Below are 24,138 nucleotides of genomic sequence, written 5' to 3' on the forward strand. Positions count from 1 at the left end.
GGGCGCAATCAGCAGTTATTCTTCCTGTGCTAATGTTGCTTAGTCCAGCACTGGCAATGCTACGAATAGCTCTGGAGTCCATTCTTCTATTCTACAAATTCCAGTTTCCTTGATCCTGTTTCATTGTTAGTTATTTCTGCTTGTGTGAGATGTTGGCATTTCTGCCTGCTAACATTCAGGAGGTGAGAAAGCATAAAACTGCCAATAATTTGACGTCAAATAGGCTAACCCTGCAGAAAGGCACAAGGATGGTTGTTGGTACACAACATTGAAAATGTCAAATTAGCTGGTGCTCTTCTAAGGTTAGGATGAAGGTACAATGTGTCGGCCGTGTTGGAGGAGCGTTTCGTGAAACTGAGCTGTGTGTGATTAATCATGATGCTGGTGTGTGGAAAAAAAAGACACTACAGACCATTCTTTAGTATTGGAATCTCTCCGTTCAAAAACGAGAGCAAATTCAACAGAAAAAAAGTAAAAGGAAGGAAAAAACAAGTAATCACAGTGAGAAAGCATTGCGTGAAGGAAAAGGAGCATTTCATTAAGATGTGTTCGTCACCAGCATATTCACCATGTTGTGCTTGTGTGAAGGATAACCAACAAAGTTATACAGTGGCAACCAGCAAAGAGCCTGTTGATTACATATGAGAAGACCTTATAGGTTAAGATTGAAAAAGTCATGAATGCTGATGAGCAAACTGAATCTGTTTTAAATTAAATCAAAAAATCTTATAACACTGCTCAATGTGGTTTGTGAAGCTTCGTTTCATCTCCTTCCAGATGTGATTGGCCCCATCTCAAAAGCCTGTCGGTACTATATTCAGTAATACAGATACTGGACCATCTGAGCCCCAGATGGTATTTTTTTCATCAATTAACCAAAATACAAATCAAGAACACTAATATTTAATTAGTTGCTGGTCACTATATGGAAAAAGACGTGCTCTTAATATCTCAATGCCTTACAGCAAGCTGTAGTGTGGTATTGTTTTTAATATTAGAGTATAACAAAAACTTGCACTTATATAGCACTTTGTTGTGCGAGGAAAGAAAGGGCTAAAGGACATCACAGAAGTTGGATGGGGCAAAGCCATGAAATCGTGTGAAGGTGAGACTGACAATATTAAAGTCAATCCAATGCAGGATTGGGAGTCAGTGGAGTTGGGCGAGGATAGGGTTGATGGCTTGATGTGAGAGAGAATGCAGACAGGGTCATTCTGATTGATTGGAGTTTGTGGTGATTAGAGCAGATTTGCTGTTAGTAATTGGGGATTGAGGGGTTCTTACAGTTGTGATGTACTATGTGATAAATTTTGTGTTACAGTGGAGTCTGATATTATCTTTTACTCTATTGGATTTTGTGTAATTTTTTACATGTTGATATGAAGCCTAAGGAGAACAATCCGTCTTTTCCACTTCACGAAGGCGGTATTTGAGGTTGAGAGGCAATTTTAACTGGGGTTAGTTCTTTAAATATCTGTCGCCCTTTCCTCCTCGGTGCTCACTTGTAAATTCACCAGAAGTAAATTGGGGATTAAATTTGAAAACTGAGATTAGGAGATATGCTGAATGAAATGGAATTAAGGTCTGTGATGTTTGGAATTATATCATCACAAAAAGGACAGATCACACCATTTAGTTTGCTCAGTAATTGATGTGAACGCCATAATCACGCATGTTCCAAAAGGCTCTGCGTTGTAAGGTCCAAAACCATTTTTGACAGGATTTAGGGACTGAGCAAAGTTGCAACAGGCATAAGAATAATAGAAGTTCCCCTTCGTGACTGAGAATTCTAATTTTATACTCGTTTTTTTTCTTGTACATTTGCAGGCACAAGTTTACTCGGCACTAATTATCTAAAACACTGTATGCAATTAACAGATTTAATTAAACTAAATAGAGAGAGACCTTGGGAACAGATTTTGTTGAAGATCAACAGTGTTCCTCAATGGTTGTCTGTCTAAGACACAAACTACATTCGTGGAAAGAAGCTGAATGTGTTGTGACTGATTGAGCTTGCTCCAACTCTAGTGGTGTAGCAATGACAAACAGCCACAAGGGGGCAGGAGAAGCCACAATATTTGTCACATTCTTTTAGAAGTCTCACAATTTATACGAAAGCAAGTGATTTTACTAGTTCAAAGTTGACCAATTGCCAACTTATTGAACTTAAATTATTACTGATAATTTAATAATAATAGTAATAATAATCTTTGCATTTGCAGTTTTCAAGTGAGGACGACATTCACAAGATTGTGAGGTGTTGTGATTGTGCAAATTGGCAATAATCAACTAAAATATAAACTATACAAAATATAAACTAGCTGCCCTCAAAGACACAACTATAACAAAGTAATAATAATTCTTGTATTTGATATAGCACCGCAACACAATTTTAAAACTCAAGGTGCCTCACGGGAATTACAGTGATGTTTAGTGACTTTCAGGCGAACTCAACAACAACAAGTTAAATTTGTATACAACAACAACAACAACAAGATTCCATTTATAGAGCGACTTTCACGTCGAGAGGACGTCCCAAGGCGCTGTACAGTTGGGTCAGGACCTGAGCAGGGGGGAAATGGTCAGGGTGAGGGGAGGGAAGGGAGGGAGCGAGGAGGGGGTAGAGAGTCAAGAGAGGAGCTGAAGGCACGGTCAAAGAGAAAGGTCTTGAGACCGGCCTTGAAGGAGGAAAGGGAGGAGGCAAGGCGAAGGCACTGGGGGATAGAGTTCCAGAGCCTAGGGGCTGAGAGGCTGAAGGCCCGGCCACCGATGGTAGGGCAGTTGATGTGGAACAGACCGGAGCCAGAGGAATGGAGGGTACGGGCAGGTAGGTAGGGGGATAGTAGGTCAGAGAGGTAGGAGGGAGCGAGGCCGTGAATGGCCTTGTAGGTGAGGATGAGGATCTTGAATTTGATCCTCTGGGGGATGGGGAGCCAGTGGAGGCGAGCGAGGGTGGGAGTGATGTGGTCCCGAAGCCTGGTGTGGGACAGTATACGAGCTGCAGAGTTCTGAATGACCTGCAGCTTGTGGAGGGAGGTGCCGGGAAGGCCGGCGAGGAGAGAGTTCCCATCGTCCAGCCTTGAGGTGATAAAGGCGTGGACCAGAGTTTCAGCAGCGTGAGGGGTGAGGTAGTGCCGTAGTCTGGCGATATTCCGGAGGTGATGGAAGGTGGTGCCAGTTGTGGCGCGGATATGAGGGAGAAAGGACAGCTCAGGGTCGAACAGAACACCAAGGTTCCTGACTGGCTTTGAGAGGTGGAGAGTGCAGCCTTGGATGCTGATGTTGTCAGCGCCAGAGGTGCGGAGGCACTGACGCGAGCCTTTCACGTTTGGAGGACGTCCCAAGGCGCTCGATAATCAGTGTTTCAGGGCTGAGTTGGGACTGGGGACTTGGTCAAATTAAAACTTGTCACACATCTTGCTAAATATGGGAAATGCCATTATATAAACATATTAATAATCTTTGCATTTGATAAAGAACCTTTTATGTCGGGAGGATGTGTCAAAACTCTTCACAAAATTTGCTGTAAAGTGCAGTAACTATGTTTTGTTTTAGATAAACAAGTGACTGGAAGGTTGATATCACTGTGAAGGAGATTGCAAATGTGAATATAATGCTGACACCATTGTGCTTTGGGGTTATTGCTCCGACTGGTATTTTAGAAGACTGTAAATGGTTTGTGATGCTGCGCACACTTGGAAAATTATCACTGATCTATTTCAATCTTCTTTTAGGCTCAAATTCCACTTCAAGCATACCTTCCACCACGGCTCCAACAGAAACGACTGCATCCACTGGCATAAGTATGTGCACAAAAACACTTTGCATTCTGTACACAGTTTCTCATTCACAGTTATGGCTCTGTTTTACCAGTGCCAATACCAAATAACTTGCAGAATTGAAAAGCATCATGCTGCTAAGTGAAGGGAGATCGTTAATGAACACTTGTAAGGTGCAAGGCTGGATTTAAATAAAGATTTAAGTCTGCATTGTCAATGATCTTACAGTAGGAATATTCCACCTCAGAAGGTTCTCTTTCAGTAGTAGCCAGTTAAGATTCATTAACCCATCTGAAGGTTAGAGAACCTATTGCTTGATTCTTTAAGGTATTAAACTTCGATTGCGCTGTTACTGTTCAATGTCAATTCAAAGAGCAACACAGTCCTTGTGATGCAGAAATGTTTCTTTACCAGTAGCTGGAGCTTTGTTTGTGCAACTGAATTAATATTTCAGTTATTAAAGGGTAGAAAGGATAGTTGAGGGTCAAACAAGACTCCAAGGTTCCGGACTGGCTTAGTAAGGTGAAGTGTGCATCCATGGATGGTGATGCTGTCAGCACCTGAGGTGTCGAGGTACTGACGGCAGCCAATCAGGAGAGCCTCGGTCTTGTTGACGGTCAACTGAAGAAAGTTAGCTCTCATCCAGGACTTGATGTCTGATAGACATTCTGTCAGGACAGCAGTGGTCCTGGAGTCAAGGGTGGAGGCAGAGAGGTACAGTTGGGTGTAATTCCGCATACATGTGGAAGTTGACCCCATGTCTGTGGATGATGTCACCAAGAGGGAGCATATAGATGTTGAAGAGGAGGGGACCAAGGACAGAACCCTGAGAAATGCCGCATGAGACGGTGCAGGGCCTAGAGGAGAAACCGTTTGTGAAGATGAAGTGGAGGCGGTGTGAGAGGTACAATCTGAACCAGTCAAGGACAGAGCCGTGAAGGTTGAGGTGAGAGGAGAGGCAATGGATGAGGATAGAGTGGTTGACAGTGTCGAAGGCTGCAGAGAGGTCAAGGAGGCTGAGGAGGCAGAGGGAGCCCTGGTCGTAGATGGACAGAATGTCATTTGTCACTTTGACCAGGGCTGTTTCTGTGCTGTGGGTGGCATGGAAACCCGATTGGAAGGGTTTGTGAAGGGAGTGGCATGAGAGGACGGAACAAAGCTGGGAAGCAACAACTTGTTCCAGGACCTTGGCAAGGAAAGGGAGGTTGGAGATGGGGTGGTAGTTTGAGAGTAGTGATGGGTCCAAAGAGGGTTTTTTAAGGATAGGAGTGATGATGGCCATTTTTAATGGGGTGGGGGGGAACAGTACCAGTGGACAGGGAGAGGTTTATAATGTGTGTGAGTAGAGGGGCAGGAGGTGGAGCTGCAAGGGAGGGAAGGAGAGGGGTAGGGATGGGGTCAAAGCAGTCGGTGGTCGGTTTCATGCGTGTTCTAGTGGTGATGAGAGAGGAGTGGGAGACAGGTTTGAATGTGTGGAGGGAGGGATGATTAGGGACCGGGGTGGGAGAGGGAGATGGGGAGGGTGTAGTAGATGGAATGGCAGAGGCAGCTGAGCGGATCCCCTCGACTTTGAATTCGAGGAAGTCCAGCATCGCCTCGCAGTTGGCATTAGAGTTGAGGATGGGCGAGGCGTGAGAGGGTGGGAGGAGGAGCCGGTTGGTGATGGAGGAGAGGAGTCTGGCGTTGTCCTTGGGCTCCAAGATTGTAGAACGACGATTTATCAGAGGCAAGAATGGAGCGGTAGGATTTGATAAGTTCAAGCCAAATCATCTGATGGACCTTTGAGTTTGATTTAGGAAAGGTGCGCTCAGCGGTACACAACTGTTCTTTAAGGGAGCGGGGGTGGCTGGTGTACCATGGTGACTTACTTGAATAGGAGACGGTTTAGGAAGAGAGTGGAGCAAGGGAATTGATAGTGGAGGAGTTGTGAAGAAGATTGACTGAGGAGGATAAGTCATTGCAGGAGGAAGCCCAGAGGGAAAGCAGTTCAGATGACTCCAAGGCAGCCGCAAGGGAGCGGGAGGCAGATTTTTTTCCAGGGTTAGTAGGAGATGGAGGTGGGTTGGGTGGTGGTGGGGAGAGGGATTGAGGAGTTAAGGGAGATGAAGTGATAGCCCAAGATCGCTTGTTGATGAAGGTGAGATCCGAGACGGTGAGGCCCCGAGTGATCACCAGGACAAGGGGATGACCGCGGATGTGGGTGGTGGAGTGGATGTCAAGGGAGAGGTTGAGGGAGGAGATAAGGAAGGAGAAGTCAGCAGAGGTAGAGCAGGAGGGGGTGAAGGGAAGGTTGAAATCGCCTAGGATGAGGAGGCATTCAGAGCAGGGGGAGAGGGAAGATAGGAGGGTTGAGATGTTGAAGATAAAGGTGGGAGAGAGCTTGGGGAGGTGATAGATAAGGAGAATTTTGAGGGAAAGGTTGGAGGGGTATAAAGGATAAGGTGCTCAAAGGAGGAGAAGGTTCCAGAGGAGTAAGGGGATAGGCCAAGTGGGGACTGGGAGGTGAGAGCCATCCCGCCATCACGGCAATTAGGTTGAGGGGTATGATGGAAGATGTAGCCGGGTGCTGTTGCCTGTATCAGGGGGAAGGTGTCACCTGGAGTGATACAGGTTTCAGTGAGGACGAGAATGTCAATGTTTTCGTCGACAACGAGGTCTTGGATGGTAACCAAGGGTCTGATGGACTTACCATCTGAATTTCCCCTTGTTCAACTGGACTGAATCCAGCCTCTCTGTCTCTGCAGAATCCACAAACTCTGCTCTCATTATCATAGATGCTACTGTCTGTGCCCCTAGTTCCTTCAAACAAAACTTTAGCTTTTAAACCTGCCATATGGACATGTTGGGCAAAATTCACAGCCAAGATTTTATTTTTGAACTATAAAAAGAAATTTAAATGATAAATTTCTGCTGCAATAGGAGCACTTTAAAATTCCAATCATTTGATAAAGCATGTATTAAAATCAACAACAGAACTGCACAACAGAAGTGTTCAGGCAAATGGACCACGATTCCAAGGGAAGGATATTTTGAAATCATATTTCTTCTGCTGCGAATGTCCAAGACATTGTTTCTATACGAAGTTCACTGGTTTCATGATGAAATCATCATTGAGGTTTGTATTGTATAAAGTGCATATTATCTTGCACTCACTGTTTTCCTTTTCCAACAGGTATCACTCACAATTCACCACTCACAAACTCCAACACGGCTTCAAAATCAGTGATTCCTTCTAGCCATTCAAACTCAAGTATGTCCACAGGCACTGCACTTGCTCATTTGAATGTTGAGATGGCCTTATTAGTATCAGCAGCACCCACGGGCACTTACAGCACAGCTTTCTTCACTTGTCTTTCAAGATCTTATCTGTGGGAATTTTGCCATAAAGTCTCAGTATGTGTAAGCAGCCATGTGTAATAGATATTAAGGTGTCACCTTTTTGTTAAGTTATAAAAACTTATGTGAATAATTATTTAAGAGCTGGGCATGTTTCAAGTGTAACTATATCTGCTACAAAGCATTTTAATTTGCCATTCAAAAGATTTATGTGTTTTGATGCACTTCAGAATTGCATTCACCTCTTTATTTTGATCTTGATTTTTCTCCGTATAAACGAAATGCACCAATCACAGTCTCAAGCACAGCTCCACCAACAGCAATTTCTACAACCAATAAAATGACACAGACTACAGGTATGTTCACCGACTTTGACTTTGGTTTTACAGCTGTAATCTCCCAATGTTCTGCGGGTTACCAGATCTAATAACAATGAATATAAGCAAAGAATGTGGATGGTTGTAGCATGGTGCTGTAGCTAAGCTCTCCATCCAATGGTAACTGTAAAGAGATTGTTGACCAGAGTCAATTGAATTCTTCGGTGAACTAAGATAATGGTATTGTTGCATTTTTATAATATTTTGGTTTCTAAAGTCTGTATAATGGGGGAGAAAATGAAGATGGAGGGAGGAAAAGAAGATATTGAGGGATTTTGACACAATGGAAATCTTGAGAATGAAAGAAATAGTGTGTGAACCTTGAATTTCAAATTGTAAGAAAACACGGAGAAGGATATTAGGGCAGAATAAATGAAACATTAAGTGAACAATAACCATAACGGTTTCAATAAAACAGAAAAGATACGAGCATTTGACAGATGAACATATTGAAATGTTTATGGCTTGAACATAGATTGATCATTGGAACTATACTTTACTCCTTTACTTTAATATTTTTGCTGAGAAAACAAACATGCAAATCACATTACATCAGCATGGCTTCACCAGTTATGACTCCTGCAAACATTCAAGCTACACCAAATTTAAGTATATTTTACTGGGAAAAGCTCCAAACTTGAACCTGGAACCAAATAGAAAAACAACATCTTCCAATGTTGTAAATCTACTCCTACCAAATTCAGCAACAGTAAACTATCACAGACAGAGATTGGGGTTGTTGAAGTTCTGTGATATACCTAAATGTATATTAAACTATAAAGAGATTAGAGTCAATGGAATTCTTCGGTCATATAAGATATTGATATTGTTGCAGCTTCATGATATTTGGGTTTCTAAAGTCTATAGAATTGGGGAGGAAAGGAAGATAGAGGGAGGAAGGGAAGACTGAGGATGGAAAGGAAAATAGAGAGATGCAGGGAGTTCGACAGATTGGAGAACTTGGGAAGAAAAACAATGATGTGCGAGTCCTCGATTTCAAATTCTGAAAATACAGGGAGAAGATTAGGATAGAAATAAATGAAAGTTTAGAAGAATGAAGCTGACGAAATGTTTAAGGTTGAACATAAGCCTCATTGATTATTGTAACTACGCTTCATTGTTTTTCTTTAACCTTTCTACAGACATAACAAGCACACAAACCACAGACACCAGCACGGCTTCACCAGTAATGACTTCTGCAAACACTCAAGCTACATCAGATTTAAGTATGTTTTACTGAGAGAAGCTCCCAGCTTGGACATGGCACCAAATATAAAGTGAAAAACATCTCCGATTGTTGTAATTCTGCTCCTACCAGGTTCAACAACAGTGAACTACTACAGGCAGAGATTGGGGATGCTTATAGTATCGTACTATAACTACCTATTTCATCTAATTGTAAATGGTGACCAGAGTCAAGAGAAATCCTTGTTTGACAAAGACAATGATGTTGTTGTATTTTCAGCATATTTGGGCTTAAAAAGCCTGTTGAATGGGGAAGAAAATGAAGATAGAGGGAAGAAAGGAAGATATTGCGGGAAGCAGGAAGTTCGACAGATTGGAGATACAATACCAAATTACATTTGTATAGGGTTTTTCATGTCAGGAGGACATCCCAAGGCACTGGACAGTCAGGGATTTGGCCGCAAGCAGGGGGGGTTGGAATCAGGGAGGGTAGGAGAGGCCTAAAGGTACGGTTGAAGAGGAGGTTTTGAGACTTGCCTTGAAGGAGGCAAGGGAGGGAACGTTGTGAAGGGAATGTGGTATTGAGTTCCAAAGGGTGGGGCAGAGAGGGTGAAGCTCGACAGCCAATGTTGAGGGGGACAGGCAGGGCCTTGAAATGAAACAATCTTGAGAAGAAAATAAATACTATATGAGTCCTGAATTTCAAACTGTGAGAAAACAGGGAGAGAAGGAAAATAGGGTAGAAATAAATCAAAAATTAGGAAAACAATAACCATAAGGGTTTCAATAAAACAAGAAAAGAAGATTTGACAGATGAAGCTAATGAAATGTTTAAGGTTTGAGCATAGGGCTTAATGATCATACGAACTACACTTCATTGCTTTACTTTAATCTTTTGTGGATAAAACACAGATGCAATACACAAACACCAGCACGCCTTCACCAGTAATCTTTTCTGCAGCCACTCAAGCTGCACCAGATTCAAGTATGTTTTACTGAGAAAAGCTCCCAGCTTGGACCAGACACAAAATATAAAGACGGCAACATCTGTCACAGTAACACACCTTTCTGATACTGGGTCGAATGGCAGGCAACCACCAAAGGTTCTGGAGCTCAGTGGTTAGAGTGCTCACCTCGCAAGCAAGAGATCTGGGTTTAATTCCCAGCAGAGCAAAACCTTGGGCAACTTTCCTCACTCCACATGCCTGATAATAATCCCTCAAGAAAAAAAGAACAATAATAATTTGGTCACTCAATCCACGACTGTTTGTGGGACACTGCTGTGTGCAATTGGCTGCCGCGTTTTGCCCACAGGTATAGTCAATCCATCAATTCACTTTACAGTATATTCTGGGAAGCACTTTGAGACGTCTAGAAGACGTGAAAAGCGCTATATCACATGCAAGGATTACTATTTTATTATTAAAAGAAAATAATGGGTTGTGGGGTCAGGGCTATATATTTGCTATGGTAGTTGTGCAGAACTGGAAATAAACATCTCTATGTTGATAGCAAGATAAATGAACACAGGTAGGTTCTGATTTTCCCTATCTCTAGAAATAGAAAATGGTGAAATAGATACAATTGTTAAAATAGAATCAAAGAATTATACAGCACAGAAGGAGGCCACTCGTGTCTGTGCTGAATGAACATGGTGGTGGATTTACAGAAACACCAATCTGTTGTCCAAATTCCTATCTTTATTGTGGGCGACTGCTGGCTTGGCATGGCTGGAGAGAATCCTTATCGCCAATCAAAATCTTTAAAGGTGGAATAATGTTCTGGACGCCTATTTTGACCAACATGAGTAGGAGTCTTTCAAAGTACCTTCGGCATTCGTTGACCCTATATTGAGTAGTCCTGAGCCCTATACATCACGAAGATCCACTCCCAATTTCTTGTCTGTTTTGAGAAGCCTAATATTCAGTGGAGCAACATCAAAATATGTGACGTTGTTTCCCAGGTCTAGTCATGAGATGTAATCTGTGTTTGCCTGTTATCCCTTGTTTCTGTTGGTTATTGTGAACCTGGCCACAGTCGAGGTAAAAATTACTTTTTAAAATGAGCCTGGAACTACTGGAATCTCGAATTCCATCTTTACCAGAATATGAATGACACAAAAGCAGTCGTTGTGATATACGGTGGGTCTGCGGCAGTTATTAATGCACAGAAATGCAGATTATCAGTGGATCATCTCAATATTTTATTCTTCCAACAGGTAACACATCATTCACAAACTCCAGCACGGCTTCAACAGCAATGACTGTATCCTCCAGTGCAATCACAAGTATGTCCACATACACAGCACTTCCTCATTTAGGTATTGAGAGGTAACAATTTGCCCATGGTCATGTGATGCGCTCATCAATACCGGCACCACCACATTTGTAGTTGACGTATAATAGGGAGAGGGTCTAAATTGCTAGAGTAATAAAGGATCAGAAATAAGATCATCCCCTATTGTCCTCATTGTCGCAGCCTTAAAATCTTTCGGTTAGAGAGAATCTTTATCTTTACCAATAACCAAAAATCTGAAGCTATTATTATGGCTTGGATTTCTACCTTGAATAGGATATGAAATTTGCTCATCTTAAAGAAAAATCAAGAGCTGTCTGATGGGTTAGTCTGTACCATATTAGGTAGTACTGAGCCATACACATCAGGAGCATCCACACTCAGTTTCTTGTCTGTTTTCAGAAGGTTAATGACAGGTGGAGCAGCTGTCACAGAGTCACAAAATGGAACTTGATTTCCCAAGTCTGGGCAAGAGAAAATATCTTTCTCGTTTTTGCCTATCATCATGTCGGTTGTGTGAATGTGGCCAGTTTTGACACCTGCAAATTAAAGACCATAATCCCTTTAACCTGGTCTGCAAATGGTCTGCAGTTCATCTTAACCAGAAGATGAAAGAAACATAGTCCCGCTGTGTGATATATGCCTTACAGAGAGTTACTGTGTTCATTTCAAATGAGAAATTCAGATTAATCTTGAATTCTTTCTTGATATTTTATCGTTCCAACAGGTGCACCATTCACAAACTCCAGCACGGCTTCACCAGCAGTGACAAGTACAGCACCACTCACAAACTCCAGCACGGCTTCACCAGCAGTGACAAGTACAGTACCACTCAGAAACTCCAGCACGGCTTCACCAGCAGTGACAAGTACAGCACCACTCACAAACTCCAGCACGGCTTCACCAGCAGTGACAAGTACAGCACCACTCAGAAACTCCAGCACAGCTTCACCAGCAGTGACAAGTACAGCACCACTCACAAACTCCAGCACGGCTTCACCACCACTCACAAACTCCAGCACGGCTTCACCAGCAGTGACAAGTACAGCACCACTCACAAACTCCAGCACGGCTTCACCAGCAGTGACAAATACAGCACCACTCCAAAACTCCAGCACGGCTTCACCAGCAATGACAAGTACAGCACCACTCACAAACTCCAGCACGGCTTCACCAGCAGTGACAAGTACAGTACCACTCACAAACTCCAGCACGGCTTCACCAGCAGTGACAAATACAGCACCACTCCAAAACTCCAGCACGGCTTCACCAGCAATGACAAGTACAGCACCACTCACAAACTCCAGCACGGCTTCACCAGCAGTGACAAGTACAGCACCATTCACAAACTCCAGCACGGCTTCACCAGCAGTGACAACTACAGCACCATTCACAAACTCCAGCACGGCTTCACCACCACTCACAAACTCCAGCACGGCTTCACCAGCAGTGACAAATACAGCACCGCTCACAAACTCCAGCACGGCTTCACCACCACTCACAAACTCCAGCACGGCTTCACCAGCAGTGACAAGTACAGCACCACTCACAAACTCCAGCACGGCTTCACCACCACTCACAAACTCCAGCACGGCTTCACCAGCAGTGACAAGTACAGCACCACTCACAAACTCCAGCACGGCTTCACCAGCAGTGACAAGTACAGCACCACTCACAAACTCCAGCACGGCCTCACCAGCAGTGACAAGTACAGTATCACTCATAAACTCCAGCACAGCTTCACCAGCAGTGACAAGTACAGTATCACTCATAAACTCCAGCACAGCTTCACCAACACTGACACCACACTCCAGTCCAGACTCAAGTATGTCTACATACACAACAAAATGGACACTTTTAATCCAAAATAAATCTTTCACCATGTGGCTTGATCATGTGTGAAAACTCCAGGGAGAGCAAAAGCAAATTTCAGTACTCTACAGAAGAACATCCATCTACCTGACACTTAGCATATCAGTACACTCTTCTCCCTGCTTTCCACTGTAGGGTAATAGTGAAAGAGGGTGTACCAGTAGTAGATTTAAGGCTTGGTATGAATGGACCATTTATTTTGCCAGTGTATTTCAAATACCAAAGTGGCATTTCGCTTGTTTGAAATTTTGCAGCCAAACAAATACTTTTTAACAAGAGCATTACTTCTATGCCATCCAGTTATCCAGTTGTAATTACATTCATGGCTCTTTTAATCTGGTAACAAACTTAATGGTGATATTCACACAGTCAAGCAGACCATATATGAAGAACCATGTCCCATTTCCTGTACCTTTGCTGATTGTGCAAACTCTCCAAACGGTTCATTTGTATTAAACATCTGTTCTTGATGGCTTCTCTTTCAGAGTAATAGATTTTCATGCATTTATTTTGATCTTTTTACAGACACAAGCACAGCAGCATCAGTGACTTCTGCATCCAGTAGCACCATAGCATATACAAGTATGTTGCAAAGCCACTTGTATACCAGTTGAAGGATATCATGCATTCTGACTGAGCTAGCACCTACAAACAGCACGCACAGTTCAAATTGTCTAATATTGCTGTGCGAAACTACCACGAAAATCAATGCAAATATGAATGATAAATATTGTAAAGTGATATTCTGTGTTAAGTTGACCTTGGTTGGTGGAGAAAATCGCAATTCCCATCGTTCTGATATTTTTATTTCAAAATATTTTTGAGGTGTTAAACAAGGTATATAAAAAGTTCACATATTGTTGGTTTGGATCTTTCCATGGAGTATTTATGGAGACTTCAGGTAAACTTTCCGAATAATTTGTCAATTTATAATTAAGAGCTTGCGGGGAGCTGAAAAAACAGGTTTTGTCTCAACACGACTCCTCTAAGGACAGCTGAAATTCCTTCATCACAGATTTGATAAAAATTACAGAAAACAAGAGTGAGCTCATGCACATTTGAATGGTAATGTGTCCATTGTGTGGCTGTGGTCTGCAACAACCAGCATTGCCATTTCTTTAACGAATGGGAAAACAGACATTGCCATTCTTTTCCATACAAAAAAATGATAATTTTCTGTAAAGAAAAGAATCCTACTAGCTCTGCCTGCATGGAGCTATTGCATGTATTTCTTGTGCACTGTTCGGTGAAGTGCAGTAAGCTTATGCATTTCTTATTTTTAAAGTAAGTGTGTCTTAATTCAGTGCTTCTCAGCTACCCAGCTGATCAGCTAATTTATCTGGTAGAATTTTGCCTGTGTGACGTTATATCTTTAGATCTTTAAAAAGGTCCAATCATACTTCATACTCAATTTTTTTCTGGACTCAAGACGGTGTTTAGATAAGAGTGTAGATATTGAGAGTATGACACTATTAACAAGATCACCCTAAACAATGTTTGTAAAGTTACGCAAATTGAAATGAAAATATTGTAAAATTCCTCTGATGTGTGTTTTTTAATCTTAGGTGCAACACCAGCAAGCAAGAGTTGTGGTAAGAAATGTTTGTGTATTTACAATAGATCTCTTAATGTGTTGAAATGTTTTACAGTGTAATATAAGCAATTTAACATATTTTCAAATAGAGTTCTGTCTGTTGCACAGATGATTTTTTTGTTTTCTAACCGCTGCCTGGTTTGATAAACATTTAAAACTTGTGGTCTCAAATCCTGATTAAACAGAAGAAAGTTTATTTCAGTGTCAGTTGACAAGGAATAAAACAAACGCATTATCCCCATCCTCAAAAAACCTTTTCCTGGATCCAGCCCTGTTCTTCAATTACCGCCCCATCTCCAATCTCCCTTTTCTTTCCAAGATCCTGGAATGTGTCATTGCTTCCCAGCTATGCTCTTTCCTTTCCCGCCACTCACTCTACATACCCCTGATATCGGATTACCATGCTGCCCACAGTACAGAAAAAGCCTTGGTCAAAGTCACAAATAACAAGTTGTTCAACTGTAAATAGGGCTCTCTCTGTCTCCTTGTCCTCCTTGATCTTTCTGCTGCCTTCGACACTGTCACCCATTCTATCCTTCTCCATCGCCTCTCTTAGCTCAATCTTCATAGTCCTGCCCTTGCTTGGTTCAAATCTTACCTTTCCCATTGTTTCCATTTTGTGTCCATGATTGGCTTCTCCTCCAGCCCCCGCACCATCAAGTGTGGAGTTCTTCAGGGTTCTGTCCTTGGTCCTCTCCTCTTCAATATTTACATGCCCCCACTTGGTGACATCCTCCGCAGACACGGCGTCAAGTTGAACATGTATGCGGATGACACCCAACTCTATCTCTCTGCCTCCATCCTTGACTCCAGAACCACCGGTATTCTGACGGAATGTCTGTCAGACACCAATTCCTGAATGAGAGCTAACTTTCTCCAGTTGAATGTCAACAAGACCAAGGCTCTCCACACTTCAGGCACTGACAGCATCACCATCCAGGGATGCACACTCCGCCTCACTGAGCCAGTCCAGAACCTTGACATCTTATTGGACACTCAACTGTCCTTTCCACACTGTATCCATTCTATGACCCTCTCTGCCTTCCCCTACCTCCACATCATCCCCACTGCCTCTCCCCTCAGGCCGCTACGAAGCTCATCCATGCTTTTGTTACATCTAGGCTCGACTACTCCAACTCTCTGCTTGCTGGTCTCCTCAATTCTTCCCACCACAGTAATAATCCTTGCATTTGATATAGCCCCTTATCACGTCTTCGAGACCTCTCAAAGCACTTCACAGAGTATACTGTAAAGTGAATTGACTGTATATTTTGTGGGTTAAAATATATAAAAGTTGCAGATCATTCAGAACTCTGCAGCTCTTGTCCTCTCCCACACCAAGCTCCGTGACCCTATCACCCCCATCCTTGCCCAGCTCTATTGGCTCCCCATCCTCCAGAGAATAGAATCCCCAAATCCTCATCCTCGCCTTCAAAGCCCTCTACTACCTTGCTCCTTTCTACCTCTGCGACCTGTTAACATCTTATCAACCTGTCCGCGCTCTCCACTCAGCAGGCTCCGGCCTGCTCCAAGTCCCCCACCCAGTCCACCCCACCATCAGCAGTCACCCCTTCAGCCTCTCTGCCCCACCCTTTTCAACTCCATCCCACAGTCCCTTCGCCTTGCTTCCTCTCTTGCCTTTGGTCACCCTCCTACTCCTCCTGCCCTCCACCTCTCCTGATCCCAACCCCTTCCTTTGGTCCAAATCCCTGACTATCCAGTGCTTTTGGACTTCTTCCCGACTTGAAAGGCACTATACTAATGTAATTTGTTATTGCTGCTGTTGTATGCCGAGTGGCCGAATGACCTACTCCTAATTTCCTGCTCAAAAAAAGGTAAACATGTTATCATAGAAGAGGTGACTGTGGGAGACTTTATCCTCGGTTTAATTAAGTAATTTGCTCATTACACCCATTTCTTGTGTTAATTAAGACAAGGAATGATAAAGGAACATTGAAAATTTTACCTTATAGAATTATTTTTGTAAATAAATAAACATTCACACGTCAACATTATATTGCATGATTGTTTGACATGTTTTCCTTTTTGTTTCAGACTATACGCTTACTGAAATTAAATCTAAAGAAAACATTCTAACTCTGCAACTAAATGACACAACTGGACAATATCTTCATGTTTATTGCAACAATACCAATGGGACAAAGCTGGAGACAAACAGATTTCAGTTTTTTAATTTCTTACCGTGTACCACTTACTCCTGTTCTGCAAATACGACCAAATGTAACCAAACAAGGGATTTCAGTCGTGACCCACCATCACATGATCGTCAGTAGGATTCATATGATACTTTTTTTAATCTATTGTAACAATAATGTCTTGTGCTTCTGCTGAAAAAAGTTCCTGAAAACTGAGGTTATCATCTTTTAGGAAGGCCTTCCCGACCTTTGGATAAAATGTTAAACCGAGGCCTCGTCTGCCTGTTCAGGTGGACGTTAAAGATCCCACGGCACTATTTGAAAAGAGATTGGAATTTCTCCCAGGCTCGAGGCAACAATCCCCCCAAATAAAATAAAACTGGGTCACTCATTCCACGACTGTTTGTGGGACATTGCTGTGCGCAATTGTGTTGTCACATTTTGCCTACAAACGAAGTCACCCCATTTCACAGTAAATTCTTCCTACTTGTAAGACCCCTCCAGTTGATCACACCAATCTTACAAAATCCCTCCTTTCCCTGCATCCAACCCTGCCAATTGAAAGCGATCCCACATGAAGGAACGCTATACAAATGCAAGCTGTGTTGTTGTTCATCTGGGTTCTGATTTATTTCTCTTTCTCCCCATCCCTGCAGGATCTCACATTTCTGATTCTACCTCACGCTCCCCTCCCCCCCCCCCCCCCACCGTAGGCACACACCAAAACCTCACCCATACTTTTCCACCATCAAATTCGACTTTTCCAATGCTTTGCTCACTCTCCCCAGCTCCACCCTCCATATGCTCCCTCTTGACCATCCAGACTTTCGCAGGCTGAATCCTCTCCCAAACTAGCTTCAGTGAGTCCATCAATCTCATCCTCGCCTGGATTCACTGAGTTTCCCTGTAGGTTAACTTTAATATCTTCATTCTTACTGTCAAATGCCTCCAAGGGTCTTGCCTCTCCTTCGCTGCTCTTTTGTGATCCTTCCACCGGTGACTTCCTCCACTCTGCCAGCTCAGGCCTGCATCTAGGACCAACGAGTTTTGAGCCACTTTGTCCCCGCCCTCTGGACCTCTATTCTGAAATCCCTCGACCTCCCTCCCTCCCTCCACCGTTTTTGCTTACAAATACCATCTAAATACCATCTATGTATTTCTGTTTTTTTCTGGAAGCTGTGCTAAGGCTAACTATGAATCTTTTTTGTTAAACAATTGAAGAGAAAAAAAACTTTAGTTGTAAGCTGTGTAAGTTTAAGAAATGTAACAAATTATAATTTATCATGCTTTGTTTCCTTACTAGAACTTAACTTCACTATTACGACGAAAGAGAATGACGATAACATTGATTTCAAAGTAGAAGGAAATAAAGTAAATCACAGTTGCAAACTGGCTTATCAATGGAACTGTTCTGCACCTTCAGGTATTTATGAGGAAGAACATAACATTATAATAGATACAGTTTTAACTTAAAGCTTTTATATATATTCACATAGCTATAGTAAAATGAGAGCTCTGGTTTGAAAAGGTCATGATGATAATAATCCTTGCATCTTTGATGCAACACCTTATCACGTCTTCGAGACGTCTCAAAGCACTTCACAAAACATACTGCAAAGTGAATTGACTGTATAATTTGTGGGTGTCCCACAAACAGTCGTGGATTGAGTGACAAAATTGTTTTTTTTTGAACAAATTATTACCCCCGGAAAAGCGATCCGCGAATCGGCCAACAACCGGGTTCAAACCCAAGTCTCTCCCTTGCTACAGGACTCCACATGATGAAATTAGAAGAATTGTAAATAACTCACAATTACATGCGAGTTAGTTTTGTACAGCCCTCCACCATTCTACCAAGTAGGGTAGTGAGTCGGCAGAGAAATTTTGGACCTCATTGAAGAGCTGAGATGCTCCTACTGTCTGTCAACTGCTGGTTGTTTGTCCAACAGCTGTGGCAGTAGTTGAGAATTACCTGTTCTGCTCTTGTAGAGCTTCTCAGCTCCACAAGAGCAGAAGCCAGAGGCAAGTTATTGAAGGGAGAAGGGTGGATGAGAGGGAGGTTTGTGAAAGAAATGCATTATTTTAAAATGATATTGTTTCTTAAGTAAATAATAGGAAAAATAATCTGAAAATCAACTTTTCTTTTAATAAAACTCACCATGTCAGCTATATAACCATGTCTCCAGTACTTCAACAACCGTATTTGAATTAACTCACAATGTCCTTGCATCTCTCTTGAGGTTATGTCATATCCCATGAACTTGAACTATACCAGTTTGTTAATTCCCCACATTAACCAAATACGCAACCAGAGCCTGTAGGCCAGGCAGCACTCCCACCATGTGCCAAGCTAGCTGTGTCCTTGGGTGATGGAACCATCTATACTTGCCAACAGAGTGCTCTCTGCAAATCAGCTCTTTAGTAGAGCCAGAGCCATTGTGATTCACAAAATGGCTGAAGCTTTGTGCAATCTGGTCAGATCTGCCAGAATTTACTTTTGGCCAGCAGCCTACAATGTTACCACTGAACAGGTGCCCAGAGTACAAGGTTTTCTGTGTGTGCAACTAAATTTGCACCACACATGCTTTCATAATGTGGTACTAATGGGATGAAGGAATAGAGTTTCACGAATAATGTTTAATCCAACTGCAGAAGGGGGAGCTTTCAGGACTTTATGAGCCGGGTATGATGCTTCCTTTTCATTTTCTTCTAATTTCACTCTGTGATTTGTTTCTTAACAATCATGCTTGTAACAGAATGTATACCTGGTACAATAGTACTAGAACTGTTTGCATGAATCTGGATAATGTTAATCATTTTGTTATGTGTTGTTTTCATTTCAGTTATCAAAAATGAAAATCCAGAGCCAACGGACAATTACACAGTTCAGAAAAATAAAACATTGACATCGTGCATTGAATATCGATGCTCCATCATAGTCTCTCTTCAAAATAACCAAAGTTATATTTTTTTCAATGGATTCAAGTCAGTCTTTCCCAAAAAATCAAGTAAGAATAGAATCCATCAGAACAATTAGAAATCTTAAGTATGTTAAGTATCTTAAGTATGGCCATGAGATATACAGACCAGGTTAACTGATCTCACACAGTGCTTCAACAAGTCACAGTGTTTCCCCAGGAAAAGGATATGGAGTAAAGGCGGGTAACTGGAGTTGATCAGCCATGATGTAGTAGAATGGCGGAACAGGCTCGAGGGGTTGATTGGCCTCCCCCTGTTCCTATGTTTTCTATATTTCCTATGTAAAAGGAGGAGATGCATTCATCTTGGGAGTAGGTTCCTTTTCCCTGCATTAAAGTGCAAGGAAATATTGGGTGACTCTGGATTTAGTCTGTTTGTGTGCATAAGCGTGTCTTGTGTCTGTGTGTGTGCGTATGCTGTGCATGCCAGTGCATGTGTACTGGAACTGTGGGGTGAGATATGAAGGTTGTCACCAGATGCAGAAGTTGGTACTGTGAGAGAGAAGCGTTTTCACTGTTTGTGAGGAGAGAGAAAAGGCTTAGTACTGCATTGGAGACCCTGTGGGTGGGGAAAGGATGGTGGGAACTTTGAGACGAGAAGGGCTGGCACTGTGCTGGGGGTAGGGGGTGGGGATGGGGTAGGAGAAAGAAAGACAGGCACTGTGTGGGGGATCTGGGGAAAAGAAAGGTTGGCACTGAGGAATAGAGAAGGAGAAGTATTAGCACTATGGAGAGAAAGAAAGACTTATACTGTAACAATACAAATCCTAGTGGATTATTTTTGGTGACTCATGTCCACCTATCAAATTTACAATGGGTCCGCTTCAACTTAATATAGACATTGGAGTCTCAACTGTTTTGCTAATATCCTAAATGTGTTTCTATTATAGCACTTGAAACACCTTTTAATGTTTCAAATCGAACAAATACGACTATTTCTGGTCACCTGGCTTTTAATAATTTAAATATTCGGACAAACTTCTCTTATGTTGGTAAGAAATATACTTTGTATTTGTTCTTTGCAATGTTTGTTTCTCTTATCTGCGAGTACTGTTTTTCTTCTATTATCAGCTTGGATCAGTTGGAATTACTCTTGCTTCTGAGTCAGAAGGTCAAGTCCCACATTATGACTTTGAACTCATCATCTCGGCTGATTCTACAGTTCAATGCTGCTTCAGTGCTGCATTGTTGGAGGTGCAATTCGTCAGGCGAGACGTTCAGGTGTTCATTAGAAATCCCATGGCATTATTGAAAAGAGAAGGGAATTTCTCCCAGTGTTCAGTCTGACAATCCCCCAAAATTAAAATTGATCATTCATTTCATGGTTGTTTATGGGACATTGCCGTGCCCAAAATTCCTGTCGCATTTGTACAAGATACAAAGTCACTACACTTTACAATATATTCTGTAAAGCATTTTGACATGTTCTCATGACGTGAAAGGCACTATAATATATGCAGGAATTATTATTATCACAGAATTGAAACCTTTCAAAGCACTTCACAGGATTACTGTAAAGTGTTGTGACGGCACCTTTATAGGTGAATACAGCAGCTTATTTTTGCGTAGCAATATCTCACCAAAAGTCCTTAAATGGCCAATTTTATTTTGAGAATTGTTGGCTGGAACACTAGAAGAAACTCCCTTTTTTGTAATAATCCCAAGGGATGTTTAACATCCATCTGAACAGGCAGGTGGGACCTTGGTTTAACATCTCATGTGAAGGTCAGCACCTCCAACAATGCAGCTGTCTTCCAGCACTTCACTGAAGTGCCAGCCTAGCCTAGTTCTGACGTGAGGCTTAAATCTTCCATCTCACAACTGAGTGTTACTAACTGAGACAGACTGTTACCTTTTATTATTAAGAATAAATAAGAACTGACGAAAGGCTAATTTGTATGTATTTACGGCATTTCCGTCTGCTGAACCTTCTGAAAGAGAAGCAGCTGTGAAGGTAATCCAAGATCCTGTAGGTTCACTCCATTCACCCTGCATAATAGGATCCACAGCAGCAGTAGTAATACAGAAATCCAGCTCAGTTTGCTCACAGCCAAAGATAATGCTAACACTCTGCACCTTTACCTTGCTGCCACATGTTGCATGATACATATCTACCTGGAGAAAGCAAATAAAAAGATAAACTGGAAATGCTGAAGATTTGAAATAAAACCAGAAAGGATGTCACAGAAGATCAATTAGCACCTGAAAGAGTGTTGATACTTCAGATGGGATCATAGTTTGGTGAAAAAAACTAACAAACTAACTAACTAATATTAGTTTCTTTCTTTTACAGACGAGAACGGAAATGAAACATCCTGCGAATCCACCGATACAACATTTAATTGTCAGGGATTAACTCCATTCACATCGTATAATATCTGTCTGAAGGCCTCCTTGATGTGCAACATCAACTCCATAAATACAAAAAAGTGTTCCGATTATAATACAACAGAAGGAGGTAAGTAATATCATCTAATATTGCAAAGTTCATAGATGTTAAGTATTCAATTATTGGAGTCATAACTGACTAAACTTATTTCCCACAAATCTATATTTAATTAATTTAGTTGTTTGCAAGATTTTATTTGGAGAATTTGTTTCCTATTTATGCAAAAATATTCCGCAATGATTTATTCAAGAACATTATTCATTGAAGTTGCATCTTGTTCTACTTCAATGGAAACCCTGAGTGTTGCTGCATTAGTTGTAGTTGCAGTATTTCTGGTTTCCTTTAATCAACCTCCACAGAAGGGAAATAAAATGCTTAGGAGGAATATAGAGAGAAGTTTGAATTGTACTTTCACGAAAGAAAGAACTTTCACAAGTTCACAAGAGAGGTTTGGATGAAGTTGCACCTCAAGCCATTTGATCTAATTTTTCCGGAATACCCATCCTAAATTCCTCCCATTACACAAGCAAACTGTTTCTGAAACGTTTGAATTCAATAACCATTCCTGGTAACAAGTCTTCTTGGTATCTACCCTGTTCTCCCCTCTCCCCTATTGTGACTGGAACATGTTATCTGAGGAAGCGTGACCTGTTAACACAGTGGCTCAAAATAATTATAATAATAAAAATAATCCTTGCGTTTGATATAGCGCCTTATCACATCATTTAGACAACTCAAAACGCTTCAGACATGTCTCACACAAAATTGTTGGCTAGGACAGACAGGAGACCCTCCCTTCCCACTTTTGAATAGTGCCACGGGATCTTTAACAGTCACCTGAACAGGTAGATGGGACCTCGGTTTAATATCTCATCCGAATGACGGCACCTCTGACAATGCAGCATCTCCCCAGCATTGCATTGGAGTGTCAGCTTCAATTATGTGATTCCATATCCCGATGTGGGGCTTGAATCCACAACCATTTGACTCAGGGGCAAGAGTGCTATGACTACTCCAGTCGTAGCTGACACAATATACCAGCATATCAAAGCTCTGGCTCACAGTATTACCCACTAGTCTCATTTTAAAGCAATATTATGATCAGATATACTGAATTTCTGTTCACTTATAATCAGATGGCTCAACTTGTATCACAGTACACCAAATTCCATTAAAACAACTGGAACTTTGTCGCTTCAGTTTGAGGGAACCCTGCTCTATAAATAGATTGAGTTAAATGCGGTATTGCCGACAAAAGCTCAATAAGACATCAGTAACTAGTTATTTATGGCCCAGCACAACTTTAGTTTGTGAATTCCTTCTATTGGAGAAGGTGAGTTACTTTTACTGTTCAATTTAATTCAATGGCATAAAGTGGTAAATTATGATGGTTTCTTTTTTCCTAAAGTACCAGGAAATATCATTATTAGAAATCAACAGCTTAACGCCAACAATGAAATTCAAATCGATTGTGTCCCACCAAAGGACTTGAACGGCCCACCTGGATTGTTTTACGCAAAACTCGAAAATTCTGGTGAATTGCAAAATAAAGAAAAATGTCATTTTAAATTTCCGGGCTTGAATTACCACACCATTTATACGATACAGGTAATTATCTTTCAAGTTTCTGTTGTCTGACATAAAACAAACATTATACTTTGTATTATTTTATTAATAATATTGTCTTTTAGGTGTGGGCAAGCAATTCCAAACATAACGGGTCTAGGGTGAAAGTAACATTTGCTACATCATGTAAGTGGAAATGCTTATTTCAACTTTTGACTGAATCGTAGGGATTTCGGTGACCACTTACAATGCAGTGAAATCCGGATAATTGAATAGTTTGGTTTATTGAATAGAATTTAGAATTCCCAAACCATTTGCACACCTAATCTAAGAGTATAGATCAGCTAATTGAATTCCAGATATACAAATTCTTTGGTTTATTTAATATTTTTTCCCGTGATCATTCGTATAAAAACCTGAGTTTTTAACCTGAGTCCAAATAAACACAGTCCCAAATTATTATCTTCTACACTAAAGTATGGACATCATCAGGGTCCTATACTCCTTCCCCCTTCCCTTGCCTCACTCCCCAAAGCGATGCTGAGTCTCCTCTTATGTTTTGTCTGGTTATATGAATAGTTCAGTTTGTTGAATATTTTTTGCTGTCAAAT

At 41.7% G+C, this 24,138-nt stretch overlaps 1 protein-coding gene across 1 annotated transcript in view; it reads left to right on the forward strand.

Annotated features, from left to right (window-relative positions):
- Positions 1-24,138, forward strand: part of ptprc (protein tyrosine phosphatase receptor type C) — a 64,570-nt gene that overhangs the window by 23,982 nt on the left and 16,450 nt on the right. Inside the window, exons 3-17 of the mRNA XM_042335934.1 lie at positions 3,735-3,803; positions 6,952-7,029; positions 7,412-7,471; positions 8,635-8,718; positions 10,896-10,964; positions 11,700-12,680; positions 13,370-13,426; positions 14,410-14,436; positions 16,494-16,724; positions 17,898-18,017; positions 19,438-19,602; positions 20,463-20,564; positions 21,866-22,030; positions 23,370-23,569; positions 23,653-23,713. Of these exons, the coding sequence (XP_042191868.1) occupies positions 3,735-3,803; positions 6,952-7,029; positions 7,412-7,471; positions 8,635-8,718; positions 10,896-10,964; positions 11,700-12,680; positions 13,370-13,426; positions 14,410-14,436; positions 16,494-16,724; positions 17,898-18,017; positions 19,438-19,602; positions 20,463-20,564; positions 21,866-22,030; positions 23,370-23,569; positions 23,653-23,713 (2,469 nt within the window). The remainder of the gene's footprint in view (positions 1-3,734; positions 3,804-6,951; positions 7,030-7,411; positions 7,472-8,634; positions 8,719-10,895; positions 10,965-11,699; positions 12,681-13,369; positions 13,427-14,409; positions 14,437-16,493; positions 16,725-17,897; positions 18,018-19,437; positions 19,603-20,462; positions 20,565-21,865; positions 22,031-23,369; positions 23,570-23,652; positions 23,714-24,138) is intronic.

The sequence above is a fragment of the Callorhinchus milii genome, unplaced genomic scaffold (assembly GCF_018977255.1).
Source record: "Callorhinchus milii isolate IMCB2004 unplaced genomic scaffold, IMCB_Cmil_1.0 Scaffold5, whole genome shotgun sequence".
Taxonomy (NCBI): Eukaryota; Metazoa; Chordata; class Chondrichthyes; order Chimaeriformes; family Callorhinchidae; genus Callorhinchus; species Callorhinchus milii.